At 40.5% G+C, this 18,424-nt stretch overlaps 1 protein-coding gene across 2 annotated transcripts in view; it reads left to right on the top strand.

Annotated features, from left to right (window-relative positions):
• LOC144693693 (ephrin type-A receptor 3-like) overlaps positions 1–17,842 on the top strand; it is a 408,573-nt gene extending 390,731 nt beyond the window's left edge. The window contains exons 12-18 of one of the 2 annotated variants that reach the window (XM_078563602.1): positions 685–746; positions 5,144–5,353; positions 8,633–8,782; positions 10,490–10,683; positions 10,822–10,977; positions 12,663–12,798; positions 16,017–17,842. In XM_078563602.1, coding sequence (XP_078419728.1) covers positions 685–746; positions 5,144–5,353; positions 8,633–8,782; positions 10,490–10,683; positions 10,822–10,977; positions 12,663–12,777 — 887 coding nt within the window. In that variant the 3' untranslated portion in view covers positions 12,778–12,798; positions 16,017–17,842. Of the gene's footprint in view, positions 1–684; positions 747–5,143; positions 5,354–8,632; positions 8,783–10,489; positions 10,684–10,821; positions 10,978–12,662; positions 15,094–16,016 lie in introns of those variants that run through there. The other variant, XM_078563601.1, reaches the window with a different exon arrangement.
• The last annotated feature ends 582 nt before the right edge of the window (positions 17,843–18,424 follow it).

Raw genomic sequence — 18,424 nt, 5'->3', positions numbered from 1 at the left:
CATCCAATATTTCGAATCTAAAAAGGTTAAGTGTTATAGGATATAAAAAGTCAGATAATGCCAGAAATGCTTAGTAACTGATGCTGAAACAGCAAACTACCCAGTGCCTCTTGCATGTCAAGGGTGATTTGAATTTAAATGTTTAGCACCATGCAATAATGTTTGATCCCCACAACTACCTCAGTTGCGGTTGTTGAGTCTCATCTGTACAAATGCAAAGCAGAACGTGGATCCTGTTGGTGCCAGTAGTTTTTATAGCATGGCAAAGGTCTCTACTGCTGGGTTTTCTAACTTCTTGTCCAGGAATGATTTTTGCCAAAGCCTACTGTATTGTTTTGGGCCGCTGACATTACAGCAATTTGACGAATTTATTTCTGTTTCAAACCAGAACTAGGTTTGAGACCTAAATTTTGAATGTACTGGAACCTGATGAAACATTCTCCTGTTTTTTGGATCCACAATATAGCCTATTTTTCCATAGGCTTCAGGATAAGGTGATCACAATGTCACTTGGACCTTTATCTCATGATAAATCCTCATTCAACATGATCATTTCTGTATGTAATCTGACAAGTACTGGGAACATGGAATATGATTATGCTGTCTCACTGATTTACAATAAAATGAGCCCAAACTCTCATTTTGTACTACTTTATTTTCACTGTTCTTTTCTTCCTCCTTTAGGCAAACCCGTAATGATAATAACGGAATACATGGAGAATGGATCTCTCGACTCATTTCTGAGGGTAGGGCCTTGCTTTATAATTAATACTGTGGCACTTGTTATTGTTGAAGTGATAATGATTCACCCAAAGGAGAATCTAGACTTTGCCTAGGCACCTAGAACAGTTGAAGGTGAATTGTTACGAGCAGGTTTATTTCCAGTTTAATTTTCTCATCAAGAAGGATGTTTGAATATGTACACACATTACACTCACTGCCACCTCACTGCTTCCCTGACATTGGCTTATGTCGATACTGCATTATAACTGTTAACCGTTCCCCCCTGCATTGTTGCAAGTGGCGAAATTATCTAGAAGGCGGAATGAAATTAATTCAGCCAATGCCCCTTTTGTTCCATGTAGAAATTGCTTTCATTCATATGATGATTGCTGCCTCTTGTTTGGGTGTTGCCTCATAGGTGGTTGTGTCCAGTTCAGTTTTGTTTCGGGTCTCTTTACATCCTGCCAGGAGAAGCTCTTCACAGTTTCACAGCTGGCAACAGGGGGAAAGATGCCTAGATTGTGACAGCCAGCCAATGAATTTAGGATACAAGTATCGCTGTACAACAATGCTCCGCACCTTGCCAAGCTTAAAATGCAAATAATCCCAATGTGTTTCTCCCTCCATTTCCAATCATCTATTGTGGCTTCTTGTTATCAATTCTTTGCCTTTTCCCTTAATATGAAAGACATTCACTGTTTAAAATTCAAATGAAATGGCTGTGAATAAATTTTAAGCAGCTTTTTAAATTTATTCTTTTCACGGGACATGGACATCGCTTGCTAGGCCAGCATTTATTGCCCATCCCTAATTGCCGATGAGACTGCAGTAGTCCGTGTGATGTAGGTACATCCACAGTGCTGTTAAGAAGGGAGTTACTTTTTAGTGGTTTGACACAACTGAGTGGCTTGCTAGGCCACTCAGAGGGCAGTTAAGAGTCACCACATTGCTGTGGATCTGGAAACGCATAAAGGCTAGACCAGGTAAGGATGGAAAATTTCCTTCCCTGAATGGCATTAGTGAACCATTGACAATGGTTTCATGGTCACTGAGGCCAACTTTCAATTCCAGATTTAAATTCCACCTGCTATGGTGGGATTCAAACCCATGTCCCCAGAACCATTGGGCTGGGCCTTTGGATTACTAGGTCAGTGACATTACCATTATACCACGACCTCTCCAATTAAACAGTCATTTATAAACAAAAATAACCTACACTTAGCTCCAACAGCCAACTGCTGTCTGGAAAATATATTGCTGCATGAGAGTGTAAGGTGGCTAGGACAGGAAGGAGATGTCAGGCACTACAATCCAGGAGTGAGGCCTATGTGCCTTTTCAGTCTCTCCCAAAGTTAGTCTCAGATCAAGCAGTAAGGTCTTTCGTCAGTCAACTTGGAGACAACCTACATTAGTTGAACTTATGACCTTGGGCACCCCAAACAGACTTGGAAGTGAAAAGGTCACTTATCTAAGCTGGGGAAAGGTTTGGGATTGGGTTGGCAGGGGCATCCAAGCCCTTTGCCCATTTGAGTCTTCTTGTCTCATTTGGGGAAATGCAGAGGGGCACTTCTTGTGCTCCTGGTGTACTCAGGTTTATTTGGCTCATTCGGTAGGCAGGCTGCTGCTTTAATTGAAGGAGATGCAGACATCCCTGTGGGAAGATTGACTTGCTCTCGGTGTTGGGAGATGATGCAGGAAGCTCAGTTGGCTCACTTAAGATGTAAAGGCGGGACTGCAATTTAAATAATGGAATTTGATTCCTGTATTAATCTTAAATAACTCACGATAATGTGCTTTTGAAATTTAATCAGTATAATTCAGTACAACTTCATATGCAAGACTTCGCATTATTAGCTGAGTAACGATTATTGATTTTGTAATTTATTCATGAATGAAAATTGATCAATGGCTCCTCAGTGATTCAGTATCATCACATGAAATTAGGCTATGTATTTTCCTTCAGCCAAACCTATAATTCTATCACATTTGTATCACCATCTGTTCCTTGCACTTGACCCCTTTCATTTACTTGGTAATATACAATGGAAAGATAAATAATGAAATGGTTAGGAGACTGGTTTCTGGCACTCGAGGGTCTACTTGATTCCGTTGGGATTGGGGAGAAGGGCAGGCCCTGTGAGGTCTGCCAGTCACTGAGATTTTCTTAGCTCAGTTGTGTCAGCTCCCTCGAGATTCACTTGGTTCGGTTAAGCACTGGCGGGTGGGAGTTCCCAGTGATGCCAGTTGTGAAGATTCACACTCATTGTTTTTTGCATATTCAATGTGTGTATTGTGCACAGTGTGTAAAAACTAACATGATGTGACAATTTAAGCTATCCGCCTCCAATCTGTCACTAAACTGCAGGAATATAAAGCACTAATTTCTAATTACTGTGAATATTGCTACAAAGGTAATACCTAAATCATACAGGAGCTTCAGCCATCTTGTATTGACCACCACTTTCTCAAGGGCAATTAGGGATGGGCAACAAATGCTGGTCCTGCCAGCGAGGCTCATGTCCCATGAACAAGTAAAAGAATAAGTCAGCAACGGCACTTGTATCTCCCTGTAAAACTAACTATATCCTGGCTTCTTGATTACCTGTGCAGTTTGTCCAGCTCCAAAATACTGGCTGCTAGGTGTAACTACAGCTTATTCACTCTAAGGCATACAAGAATTAAAACCAATGCTGAGAAGTCAGCATATCACGCACCACCTGGTAGCTTATTGCGTGTGTAGTAGTGATACCTTGGGAAGAATTTTCTCCCTGTCGGGGGGCAAGTTCAGGAGCGGGCGCGCCTCCGATCGGCACCCCCTGTTGGGGACGCACCGCCATTTTATGTGGGTGGGCCAATTAAGGCCCGCCCAGCGTGACATCTGCCAGGAAGCACTATGCACTCCCTGTGCGGGCAGGGGGGTTCCCCTAAGCTGAGAGTGCTCTCTTTTGCACATGCGCATGAAAGAGCGCACTAATCCCCCCTGAGGCTAAGTGCTGCCTCAGGGAGATCGGCGCCAAATTCAAAAATGTGAAATATAGAAAACTACACTTTCCCTGACATGTCCCCCTGGGACATGTCCATCACTTTTAATTAAACTTTTATTAAATTTTTTAAAACCCACATGAAACCTCATCCTGCCCGTGGATGAAGTTTCATAATTTTTTTGAAGCCCGCCAGGGCTCCCGGCCTGCCCACCAGCCTTAAGGTTGGATGGGAAGGTCCTTTAACTACTTCAATCAGTTTTTAAAAGGCCTCAATTGGCCGTTGACAGGTCGGCGGGCGCACAGCTGATTCGGCTGCGCCCCCGCCGACCTGAAAATTGAAATGACGCGGGGTGACATCGAGAGTTCCACCTAACATCATCCCGCGTCATTTTACGTGTCGGTGAGCGGGCCCCGCCCCTGCTCACCGAACACAATATCCTGGCCCTTATTTACTTCATTCCGAGTGATGCAGAGTTCTTACTTTGACCTTTCTTGGCTGGTATATTTGTTAACTGAATACAGTCTGACTTTTACAGAAGGAAAATTAGTCCGATTATTATGAAACCGTGTTAAGGTGAGCACTCATATTATGAACAGACATAAGTATCTGCCACTTATTTACAATATGACCACTACATTGCCTTTATATAGAACCTTTACAGTAAAGAATGTCCCCAGGTGCTCTAGATAGTCATGTGAAAAATGGAGGTGGAGAAGGAGAGATCAGGAGGAGGTTGACCCAACATTTGGTTTAAGATATGGCTTCCGTGAAGAAGGAGAAAAAAGTGGAGAAACAGAGGGGTTTGAAAATAGAATTCCAGAAAAAGACTTGGCTGGCAAAAATGGGGTCCAGGGACTGAGTTTACACAAGAGGCTCAAGCCAGAAGAAGTTGTAAAGGGTTTAATTGAAATCACCATATGTGGGATGTACTTAAATTAAACTGAGATGGTAAAATAACAGTTCATAATTTGAGCCAATTGACAGTCTGCTGGAAATTTTAGGTAAAGCTCATTTTACCTGCGCAGTTTCATTTTCTTCTGAATATTTCCCCTCGTCCAAAAGAAAAGTGCAAGGATTCTACAACAAATGGGTTTCTTTTTCCCAGGTTCAGTCTTGAAATGGACTGTTGTTCAAGACTTTACACCCTGAGAGACTCACTTTATGGCTTTGCAGCAATGTTCTATTCTGTTCAAACTGAAATTCTCGTTATAAATAGATGTTTTGTATGATTCTCTCAGGATATAATAGGAAGTCAGCTGCAAGCTGAGCGGTGAAGAACCCCCACTGTTTTCAAGTCTGTAGACATTTATTGTTCATACCACGTCTATATTTGTGGCTTGATTCAGCTTTTGATTTGATTTTATTCCTTCCTCATAGAGTTGGTACCTAATGAGCCAATCAGATTGATTTAATAATGTTTTATATTTATATTTAGAAACGTGATGGACAATTCACAGTCATCCAGCTAGTTGGAATGCTCAGAGGAATCGCCTCAGGAATGAAATACCTTTCAGACATGAACTACATACATCGGGACCTTGCAGCAAGGAACATTCTAGTGAATGGCAATTTTGTCTGCAAGGTCTCTGATTTTGGGTTGTCCAGAGTGCTGGAGGATGACCCAGAGGCAGCCTATACAACCAGGGTGAGTGAACACATCAAGCAGCATTCATTGGCACTTCAAAGTCAACACCTGAGTGAGATGAATGGATAGCGTTAGCCCTGGTTCAGTGGTAATACCCTTGCTTCAGAGCTGAAGAATTCTGGATCCAAGCCCCACTTGAGCATCAAAATCGAGGCTGACACTCCCAGTGCAGTAGAAAAAGAGGACTGCATTGATGGAGGTGCCATCTCCTGCATGAGGCCCTGTCTTCCCTCGCATGTGGACATAAAGGAAATAGAGTTATTTGAAGGGCACTTGAGCTCTGTAGAGTGTTTTGGGTTGTCCTGAGGTGCAAAAAGTGCTACATAAATGCAAGTTCTCTCTCTCTTTTGAATTTACTCCCTACAAATTCTCTAAATTACAGAGGCTATAATTTCCAGATTGACCTGGAAGCCGCAGCTTGTAACAATCTAACAGACTCATGACCAACCTGGCGTATGGAAGCAAGAACCTCCAATTAATTATAAATTTTTTATAAATATGTAATTTTCTCAAATTTTAATCACTTATTCAGACAAGTACCCCAGATCTTTGAGTTTTTGTTCTCAGGGGTTGGTGGGCGGGGGGCTGGTGTTAACAGGAGTCTACCCATGTCTCATGGCCCCTTATATTCTCCATGTCAACCTATGCCCCTCTACCCAACGCCATGTCCGCTCATACCCTCCATTCCAACCTATGCTGCTCTACCCACCCCCACACCCTTTATAGCCCCTATACCAACTTAGTGTCAAATCATGCCAACCCATGATTCCCACCACCACCCTTTGCCCTTACATCCTCCATGCCACTTCATCCAGTATCCACCATGGGAAAATCTCAGGAGCTAGGGCGAGATGAAATAAAATAAAGTTCTAAGTATCTATTACTATTTAAATGAAAATACACCCAAAAACCCATTCAATACATTTAAATTCCTTCAAGTACTTTATCCCTTATGAAAACAAATGTATGTATTCATAGCCCCACCAGGACTTTATAACTACTTGGAGCTGTCAATAAAACTGTGAACATACAGTCTGTCCATGTCTCCCTCCCGCTCCCCCACCACCTCGTGATAACAGTAGGATGTGGAATCAGTCATGCAGCACTAATCCTATAATGATCCTATAAACAGATAGCTAGTAGAATTGCAAGCAGCCACAGCAGGCTGCTCTTTTTGAGAAATTTAAAGGGCTTGGGGATTAAAACAATATGGCAGTTTGACACTTCCTTTGAGCTCATCTACATTTTACACACGTTTATGTCTACTCATAATAATCCCAAAGGGGACCCTGAACCTGTCCCAAAGTGTATCCCACTTCTCCAAACAACTCAGGCAGATTTAGACCTATTCCTCAAATGCCTAACACTAGGATATTTTAGACATCCCAGTTACGGAAAATACATCCGTTTGAAGGCAGCTGTGTCTGCTTCTGTGAACCACAGATGGGAAAACTACAAGCTGCCCTGTTTCCCATTACCCCAGCGAAAATGGTGGGTGAGGGAGGGGGCGGGGCTTACAGTAAATTGGCTGAAGAGCGGAGCCCATCCAGCTTTGCAAAAATCCTGGACATAGAATCTTACATCAGAAAAGGAGGCCATTCTGCTGACTGTACCTGTGCTAGTTCCTTGAATGAGCTGCCCAATTTGGTCACACACCCCAGGATTTCCCCATAACCCTGCATATTAGTCCTCTAAGGACATGTCCAATTGCCTTCTGAAAGCTCCTATAGAATCTGCTTCCATCACCCTTTCAAGTACCAAATTCCAGAATTTGGCAATGGCCTGTATGGAAAAATAATCCCCTCATTTCCCCTCTAGTTCTTTTGATAATTATTTTAAACCTGACCCCTGGTTACTGATAACTGGTCACAGAAAACAATTTGCCCCTACTTCTATCAAAACCCCTCAATATTTTGAATACCTCACTGAACGCAAGGAAGGTCAAGGTGAAACCAAAGGAGAACAGTCCAGCTTGTGCAGTCTTTCCACATAACTGAAGGTCCCCATCTCTTGCAGCATCCTGGTAAACATCCTCTGTACCTACTGCAGGGCCTTGACATCCTTCATAAAAGTGTGGTGCCCAGAATTGTACATAATTCTCCAGCTGAGGCCCAACCAGAGGTTTGTAAAGGCTTAGCATGACTTCCTTGTTTTTATATTTTGTGCTATTTACAATGCCAAACATCCCAAACTGCCTTATTACCATTTCTTCATTGCCACTGGATGAGCATCCTAGATTTCCCTGCCTAACACCATTGTAAAAGCACTATCACCAGAAAGACTAGAGTAATTCAAAGAGAAGACCCACCATAACCTTTCAAGACACCAAGGGTGGGCAATAAATGTGGCCATGCCACTTTCTGTCCTATTCTATGGGCAGTAACTTATGTCCCTATTTTTGTTTCTCTCGTCTTATCCAGTGGCTTTAAATGCTTTTTGTGAATTGACCAAAATTCTCATCCCAATTCAGAGTACTCTAATAATAAATAAATTTGACTTGACTTCTTCAGCTAAAACACCAGATGAACTCAATAGTTTAATACATTACTATCACTTACTCACACATGCTACATCAAGGCCAAATGAGGTAAAATCCTCTTGCAGATGTCAAATAATCTAAATGGGAATTCATTTATGAAATATAATCTTCAAATTAAAGCTAGTCCATTTAGGAAGGAAATTAGGATGCACTTCTTCACAGATCAACAGAAATCTGGAACTCTCTCCCCCTGAAAGGGTGTAGATTGAAGGTCTTGTGGTGAGTGGGTAGCATCTTGCCTGTGAGCCAAAAGCTCTGAGTTCGAGTCCTGCCCCAGGACCTGATGGCCAAGGAAGGTGATTCATAATGCAAACAAACAGGTTGAGTATTAACCTGCAAATGCATGGAAAGAACGTTGGAGCCTCTACCATCACTATCCATAGCTCCAGACTACAACACATATGTAACAATGCATGTTTCCACAGTAACTCTGACTCCCTGACTGAACTGTAACACATCACCACCAGAAGACTGTAGATACTGGGACAATGAGATTTCTAAAGTGCTTCAAAAAATCTTTGTAGGGTTAGGATAGTAATAGATATAAAGCTAAAGCATGCAAATCGATTTCAGGCACAGATCAGCTATAATTTAATAGAATGGAGGAAAATCATAATTTGCCAAAAGCAAAACAGAGATTGTACAGAAGACACAGATATACATTTTACATTGATTATCTTTCTTTGTTTTCTATAAATTTATTCACTGTATCTCAAAATTCTGCTTGTATGTGTTTTCAGGGAGGAAAGATCCCTATCCGGTGGACAGCCCCAGAGGCCATTGCCTACCGTAAGTTCACTTCAGCCAGTGATGTATGGAGTTACGGGATTGTTATGTGGGAAGTTATGTCATACGGAGAGAGGCCTTATTGGGAAATGTCGAATCAGGATGTAAGTAGCAAAAACGCATGCTCTATTATAGAATTTTTACACCTAATGCTGTAGATTATTCATTTAAACTTGACATATGCTGTATAACATTGCAACAAATAAGAGTTTCCATTGCATGCTCAGATTTGATATCTACCAACTTTTTGTCTTCCATCTTCCTGAAGGTGTTGACATCTTTCAGAGAGAGAGATTCAGATCATTCTCCAGTTTCATAAACCTGTGTCCATTACTCATGTGACTAACATTAACAGTTGCGTGTTGACAGGCCAGCGAACTGGATGGGGCACCACAACCAATTCTAATCTCTTCTGCACCTAATGCCCATGCTCATGTCCCTATAACAGTGATTGCTGGATAGGAATCAGGATTGAGATTTCTGGCTGGTTTTGCTCTCCCTCATCAAGGGACACCAAGAGCGACGGTAGCACTCCTGCTACTACTTGGACTGAACAAACTAAACGCAGGTCATAGGTTGAATCTGTAAAAACTCACTTAGTCATCTATTTCACCATAGAGAACTGCCCAGGAAAATACCACTTAGCTCATCAAGCACCAACAGAGATTGAGCCTAAACGTAATCTCCCAAGAAGGCAGAATCTCCAGTGAGAAAAATCCTTGTGAAACTCCTGGCTAATATATAGTTATTGCAATGAAGTTGTTGCAATTTAATAGTTGTGAGTCAAGTAATGCATTCTGTAGCAAGTGATCATTTTGAATCTGTATGATCATGATGTTAAATTGAATTTAAAAGTTGCGTCCAGTTGAAAGCAAGTTGCATAATCAATTACCAAGAACACTTAAATGTACAAGCCACCTCTAAGAGTCAGACATCCGTTTTTATAGGACAACTGAATAAGGAGGAACAGCTCAGCCAAGCTCCCACAAAGGATGGTAGAGACATGCACACTGGATTCCTTGAAAAAATAAGTTAGATTCTGTAATAGGGAAGCGGGAGTTAGTCTTCTGGGAGGCTGAGATACAATAGGTCAACTGACCTTCATCCAATCTGTGTGTTTTCTTATTATTTTGCATGCCTAACACCAGATGAAACAATCCAACAAGTGGTGGCCACTACTACTCGCACTAGCCTGTTCTAACCCAAATTCACCCTAGAGAAAGTTTATTTCCAAAACTTTCACAGAGCACTTGCATGGGCTGAATGATTTCTCCCTGTCAATCCAAGTTTGCAAAATAATTTGTGAACAATTGTTCCAATTATTTTTCTCATTGTTGCGAGTGATTGAGCTTGTGTTGGCGCATCATTCAAAACCCTGAAGATTGCGTTGGCGATTACTCAAATAAATCAGTGGAAGAGATTGAGATTGTTGGTTGCCCTTTGAGAAGAGATATTTTAATTCACAACGCATCTATTGCAATCACGATTCACCTGGGCTATATGCATTGTATTACAATTGAATGTAAATCCATAGACGCTCACTAAGAGCTAACTGACCCTTGCTGAATGTTGACTAGAATGTTAATACTTTATTTTTTTTTAAAATACTTCATGAATATTCAGATATTAAACAATAGGTGAGCCTGTTATGCTGTCTGTTGATTCTGGTAAGCTCTATTTATTTATAGCCTATGAATGTTTGAAACTTTAACTTTAGGCATTTCCTTAGACAATGCTGCAAGGATCAGAAATCATCGGTGACAAATATTCAATAAGTGAAAGCCAGGGTAAAACTCTTGCATCCTCTGCAGGTGATTAAAGCAATAGATGAGGGATATCGCTTACCAGCACCAATGGATTGTCCTGCTGTCCTTCATCAGCTCATGCTAGACTGCTGGCAGAAAGCACGTGGAGACAGACCCAAGTTTGGTCAGATAGTGAACATTCTTGACAAGCTGATACGAAATCCCAGTTGTCTCAAAACATTAGCCAATGACGCAGCCTGGTAAGATTTAATGGACCTAATGTGAAAATGGAAAGCTTATATTCAAAAGCCAAATACATGGTTGAAATATTGAGCTGTTAAGAAAGGTTCTCAGCTTCTATTCATAAGAATTTATTTTATATATATATATGCACACAGGTCAGGCAATTCCTTGCAGGATCCATGTACTCCAGACTCATCAGCCATTACCACAGTAGATGAATGGCTTGATGGTATCAAAATGGGACAGTACAAGGAGAACTTTGCATCAGCTGGTTATGCCACACTGGATACTGTTGTGTATATAAACAGCAGGTACTGTAAGTGCTAATGATGAATGGTTTTGATTTTCTAGAATTCTGAAAATGGTACTAAAGGTAAAATTGCACTTTTTTAATTAGCACATTAGCCACCAAAATTAACCTTTTGCATTTGTAACTAATTCCCAGTACATTATAACTCCCCAAATTTACACTCTCCTCTTCAGTTATTCAAACTTGACATAATTACAGATGCAGTTCAATGTAATTCCTTGGTCAAATACACAATAAGAAAGAAATGGAAATGAGCTTCACAAAGGCTGCAGGAAAAAAAGGCAAGGGACTCTAAAACTGCTTAGTGTGGAGCTTTTGACCAGTTTTAACCTGGCAAAGATTAACTGCAAAAATATAATGTGGTTTTAAACCTAAATAGGGCCTGAGGGGCAAGCCTTTTGATTTTGCTTTCTTCCTGAGCAATTCTGTCAGCATGAGGAGCTGTTTTTTGCCCCCATCTGATTTCTGTTTGCTCATGTGGAGAAGGAGTTTTGAGATTAGTTGGTTAACCAGCCAGCAGAGAGAGTAACCAAGTCTCAAAATGGACATCTGGTCAACTGTAACATAATTCAAACCTCAATCACTATCAGGCTCGATACTCTGCTTGGCAATTAACAAACATGTTTGCCAAAGTATGTTTTTCATTGCTTTCTCTGAGAAATAGTACTGTGCATTTGAACATTTTGATTACATACATATCTGATAATTTGTAACGAATATTCTATGAATTGGCTGCTTTTATTCACATTAAATGGCGTCCCTTTGAAGAGATTTCTCTTGTTGGGTTCCAATTTGACTAGATTTCATTTAAGGCAAATGTATGCTTTTTGTGCTATTTTTAGTGTTCTTGATGAACAAGTTTAAACTTTGTAGCAAAAAAATGCACACAACAGATCTTCTCCCTTAGTTTTTTGACAAAAATACATAGAGTGGTGCTGCATAGAACCACCTGCAATCTCCATAGGGAAGATTCCAGTGGGAGATTGGAGAAAAACGATCACCCCACCCAAGTATTCTACACTAATGCCTTTAATCTGTCCCCCTCTGGATAGAGACCAAGATTAGCTAGTCCCGAACATATATTTGCATCTCAAAAAAAAACTTATTGTGAAAGTCATCACTGCATATTTGCCCTTTGACCTCTGAAAATTTTTAAGTGCTGACTATTCCATACTAATTCCTCCTTACCCATCACATACCTCACCATTGACCTCCACTGACTCCCCATCCTATAGAACATTTGTTTCAAAGACCTCGTTAACTAATCTGTCCATGGCTTTGCCGAGCCCTGCTTCGTGCACTTGCACTCTGGAAGACTTCGCCTAGACCCTGTGCGCTGTTACTTCGCTTTACACCTTCAGAAATCTCCTGAAAGTCAACTTTGTTGACAATAGCTTCAGTCACTTCCCTTAAGCTACATGTTGTGGCCATTGGGGTGAGCTACAATACAAAAATCAGCATTTAAATATTAGTAAAAGATTGAAGATGCATTCATTCCCAATATTGTCATTATCAACATTTCAATGCTAAAATCTTGCCTCAGTATGCCTAAGCGTTCAGAGCAAAGTGTGAGATTTGTGTCACTCGAACAGAAAAATGCATCCATGGATTAACCATGCAAATGGAATGATGTGGTTGATGTCTTAATATGTCACTCTAATTGACTTTTCTCCTGCCAATTTCTAGCGACCTCTGCAGAATTGGAGTGACATTAGTCGGGCACCAGAAAAGGATTCTCTGGAGCATTCAGAACCTTCACACCATGGCTAGCCAGATGCATGGAACACACATTCAAGTGTAACAAAGTCATTGCAATGAAGCTGTGAGTTGGACTCTTAAGGGGGAAAAAACTATCAAATCCTCTGCTTCCTTCCTCTTATTAACACCTCCTTTATCACTGGTGGAGAGAAAACAGCTTTACAGAAAACACACACACACACACACACAGAGAATTCATACAGCATGCAGCTGTCATTCCACACAACAAAATATTCATTATTGGCCCATTGCATTCAAATGAATCTTTGTGAATGGAAAAGATAAGCAAAATGTGCTTAAAAAGCAATGATGGTTCAATTCATCATGGAGGAAGGATAGTTTCCAAATCCGAGATTTTTTGCACTCTAGATAATTCTTTACAATATCCACCAATAGAGATTCCATCTCCTATTTGTAGTTCTGTTCATTCTTCATCTGACCACTTGGGAAGGCTGCCGAAAGATCACTACCAGTTTGAGGGCAGTCTGATTAGCCTGGCAGATACAACACATACATTGCCCATGAACGCAACAACTTTCTGCTGCCCTCTGCTAAGTGGGAGATCGACTCAGAACATTAGGAATATGCTTAGAAATCAATTTGAATGGATAATCTCCCAAATACTCATTGACCCCCTTAACTGAACATATAATAGAACCATCTCCCATATCTTAAGTAGATCAATATTTGGATTATTCTAAATTAAGAAACCCATGAAGACAAAAGGAGACCAAGGAAGAAGAGCAGGAAGGAAGACAAAGTTACCTGGGAACTATTGGTTAGACAATGCCAGTCATGGATCTTAAAGGTTTATTGTGCAATATAGGATTTGGCCAATTCCCATGAATCAAATGACATGTTAACTGACTGAGCCAAGTGTAGGCTGTGGATAATTTTAAGCACTGATCATGAAGGAGGGATAAAAACCCAGCCTTCATTGGAATGCAGAATGAACCCACGAGGGAATTTAAATCTAGATCTGAATCCAAATTTCCAAAATGCTGTTTGGATTCCAGATTCGCCAGGTTGTGCTCAGCCTCAATAGTGTGAAATGAATAGACTGGAAAATGAATTGTTAATGAGAGGGAACTATAAAAAAAAGGAAACAAGAGCCAGGTACTTAATATGCACCAGTGTTTAAGAAGGAGAAGTATGGGAAGGTAATTCTGTTTGTATTTGAGTCTGGTTTTGTAATGAATTGTGACTTTGGAACCAATATAATAGAGAAATATCTGACTGAAGCATTAAACACAAGACTAATTATTTGCCCTTGACACTAAAAACTCCCATCTATGAAAATATCTTACTTTTCCTGCATGTGTGACAGAAGACTCTGCTTTATCATATGTGATGTGTTGCAGAGCACAGTTAACATTTTATATATTGCACACTTAAACAATGATGCTGTGCCATTATGTTATTTCAATGAGTTTATCCCCTTTTCCTTGGTGTTGAATGAGTGCATTGGGGAAAAGGAAGTTGGCAGATTATTTGGTACTTTGCCAGCCTCAGGCTTGTGTTCACTTTAATAGCTATTTGGACACCTTACCAAATCTAAGGAGATGTCTGTGGGAATGCGCACTGAAAATAGGAAACTGCAAAGATTGAATTCACTCAGCCCTGCAGTCATTTCAGGCATGATTTCCTTTGGATTATGAAGTTACAGACATTATTTATTTTTAAACACCTTTATGTCTCACTGTCCTACATACTACACCAAGGTAGAGTCAGAGCGTCAGATAAACCATTTACCCAGGTCTCAACACTGCTGTTCAGCCTTGCCATCACAAAGTTTGGGAATGTGGATTGAGATTGCTTCCTCTCCAATATGCTTTCCATTTTATATTTTCCTCTCTCTCCCCCACTGGGGGCAGTGCTAGGCCTCTATTCCATACCCACTGTATTGGCACAAAGCCACCTGTTGAAGTACAAGCAGCAAGTAGTTAATAGCAAGACCAAGATTTCAGCTAGGAACTACAGAACACAGGGATTGCTCCTTTTGTGCAGAAGACCTTTCCAGCCAGTTTGTGATTATTTCAAATATATTATGAGTTCTGCCTCATACTTGGAATAAACTCAAGTCCTGCTCTGTGCATGTAACGCACAGAATACATGCTGCAGTCTTCCTATAAATTGAGTTTAAACATAGGTCTATCAATAAGAAGTGTCTTAATTGATGTTAGCATCTACATTAAATCACCCCTCACATTTTTCATTGAGAAATACCAAACAATGAGCACACTTATGGAACACTATCAACATTAGACATTTGAAACAAAATAGGAAATCATACACAATAAAGTTTAAATTTTTCTTACCATCATGTTTTCTCCTCACTTTGTGACATTTTCTCAGTTTGTTATTTCTATAGCTTTAAAACTATTGTGGGTGTGGGTGGGTGGGGGGGCACGATGATGCAGGGGTGGGTGGCACAGATGGTGGTGGTAGTGGAAGGAGTGAAGATTCTTCCCTGTACGTTGCTTAATAAAGTTTTACATTGTGTAGTAACAATGGATACACAAGCTGGCTACAGCTAATGTACAGAGGAAATCTTTCTATGTAAACATAATTCGGAAGCCCCCGGGTGTAAGTTATTCCTGTGGCTCATCATTTCCAAGAACACAGAGAGAAATGATAACATCAGGAAGCACACATGCTTCTTGTGATAGATTGCAATGAGAGGCAGACAAAAAAAATGAATCAGAATCATAAAATATGCTCAGGTGAATTGAGTATTGCAGTGTTAGCATCCTTTTTATAATAAAGTTTATGCCATAGCTCATTGCAGTTTGCGAACAGTAAAGAAAAAGACAATGACCAGTGATTGCATTTCACGCCATTTGCTAGAATTTTTGAATGAAAGATTTACAATGAACTAATTCCAATATTCTTACAAGAAATTGATCATTCTTTGCATTTAAAGCACCACATAGACATATGGCAATTTTGATACAGCAACCCATGTAAAAGGAGCTATCACTTGCATCTAATCAGTGTGGCAATAAAGCAGTGGTACAGTGTAAATGTGCATGCACAAAGTCATGTTAAGGGCATCTGTTTAAGATCAACAGCTACTGAAAGCATTGCAAGGCTGACAGACTGAAGTTATACTGCAGGTAATGTTTGGCACTCTCTGGCCAAGGAATAGAGCTCTGAAGTCCAATGGAATGCTTGGCACTGGTTACATTTTTCACAAAACTTGTGTAACTAAAATGTGGTTCACATCTGCTACCCAAGTGTGATTTGAGTGGCTGCACATACATATTATGTTATTGTTTGTAGGAATATGAAGCTGAATATACTTTACATTGACTCAAGCTATGTGGCATACCCACTTTATGGAGAAATGTACGACAATATTGCCATTAGTTAAAGAATGAATGGGAAGCCATCAAAGGAAGAGGACTTGGCAAAGATATGTACCAAATAACGTAAAGAGGGAAGTGGATGGTTCAATTCACAAACAAATGGACTGATTTCACTGTGTGTGTTCACCTGGCTTTTACAGGTTCAATAACTTGGTTAAAAAAAGTGGACAGATTGACTGAAGTATTCTTAGACATAACTTTACTTGTATCAGGCTTTAAACGTTTAGTGGTCAATTTACTCTCGAGACAGCTTAGGAAAAGCTGATGAGCTTTTAAAAGCGCAAGAGTGCTACCATCTTAAAACAGCTGAACGGCAGAACAGAAGAAAGCGAATATTGTACCATATTGTATAAAATGTACAGTGTGACTGACATAAAAGTATAGAATGTTTATAATTGTGAATTTTTAAATGACTAAAACTGAACCGGTTCCATCAGTAAGAGCAGAATGACCAAACAAAACTGCAGCGGTGCCATAGGAAAAGTTTGCAAATTTGTGAAGAAAATAACATTCATATTAGGACAAGGTTAGCAACTGTCCTGTGTGTTATGAAGTTTTGTTTAATAATATACTTAGGGCTGTGCCAATCAAGTGACTGTAATCCAAGTATAAATTCAAAAATTGAACTTTCTTTAATGTAACTGGTTAACCTGACATTGAAACAGCCACAGTAAGCATGGTACAGTACACAAGCTTCTCATCTGTGTTACAACAGTGGCTACACGCCAAAGGTGCTTCATTGGCTGTAAAGCGCTGTGGAATGTTCTAAATTCATGGCTTTTACAGTTTCAATAGGCGCTATAGCAATGAAAGTCCTGACTTACTTTCTTTACAAACCATATTATAAAGGAGAGGTTGTGCTAAAATTATTTTAACTCTCTTCCCACCACCCCCACCCGCCACCACCCCCCTCCCAACCCCTACCCCACCCAACAGTCACCATTCTTTAGTGTTTAGTGTGTAAATGCACCATGGGGTGCTCCAGCTTCAATCTCTGGCACCACTGAGTTAGCTGATCGGAGCTAGGAAAGCAGTTAAAATGCTACAATGGTCTTGGCAGCCTGTACTGTGAACATGGGAAAAGAAATGAAAAGCATCTAGGTTTCCCACTCCTGCTCATTGTCCAGCAACCCCTGGTGGAACATGTACACGTAAGGTGAGGCCTGGATTAGGCTGGACTGTATGCCTTGCACAGTCAAAAATTCTACTGCTGTTCATTCCCTGACTTGCACATGAAGGACAGCATTTAGGTCAGCAAGTAAAGAGTGCTGTGTAGCTATGGGTCTGTGCTCTGACAGGAATCAGCACCTTCAAGGATCCCTAATGTTAGCATCACTTTGGGAAAAGACCTCTTGTGCAATTCAACAGGTCCCCGGCAAGACCTTTATGGTGGGTGCTGTATCCCAAAATGCCATTTGGGGACCATTTTGATGGCTGTTTCAATGTTTCATTAATTATTACCAACATATCTTTTGCGTCATCAGACTAGCCAGTTGGCACAGCCCTAAACATGCTGATGAGCCTGGTCTCAGTCTGAGTGTTTGAGATATGAGACCATGGTTTTTTTGCCATGTATTGTATTAATTTATGCTTCTTAATTTGTGAGCTTTGTTCTCTGTTTACTGTATCTAGTGGCCATTGTTCGTCCATTTTGCTCTAAGGAGCTCGCTGGTGGCGCATCAGCCTAATTTAATTTTTAATGTTGCTGTAATAAATATGCAAATATTTTTGATTTTTTTTCCACCTATAAGACTTAAGTCTCCAATTTATTGCTCCTTGTGTCGACCAATGGGAGGGAAATCTTCACTTTCCACCACCAATTGGAAGGTTTTACGTTGAATAGGTAATTTCCTTAGCAAGACGAAAGCTGACAGCTCTAGCTGATATTCACTTCATATTTTCCCGCAAAGGGCATAAAAATTGTTGGAATGAGAAATGAAAATGTCATACCGGTGCAGAAGGGAGGGCTGCTACATAACTGCGGAATATAAATGGCTTTGCCTGGAATTTAATCTGCATTCAGCCTGACCCAGAATTGCACATAAGGTGATGTTGGGTGCATAAATGAAAATATTTTCCATTCTCCAGCAGATTTGTGACAAAGTCAACATACAGAAAAGCATCATCAAAACATTTAACAAAAAAGATGTTAACTTCAAACATTACCCCTTCTCCTCAATTACAAGTACATCTACTTCCTTGATGTTCCTAGTATGGCACACACATTTAGGTGAGAGGAATTCCTTCTGTGACACACTCTGGTCAAGCTTCTCAATGAAACGTATGAGCAAGCTGCTCCTAAGTGGGTGGCGAATTCCTCCA

Source organism: Cetorhinus maximus, chromosome 19 (assembly GCF_964194155.1).
Source record: "Cetorhinus maximus chromosome 19, sCetMax3.hap1.1, whole genome shotgun sequence".
Classification (NCBI taxonomy): domain Eukaryota; kingdom Metazoa; phylum Chordata; class Chondrichthyes; order Lamniformes; family Cetorhinidae; genus Cetorhinus; species Cetorhinus maximus.
This window is presented reverse-complemented; position numbering and strand designations above follow the sequence as displayed.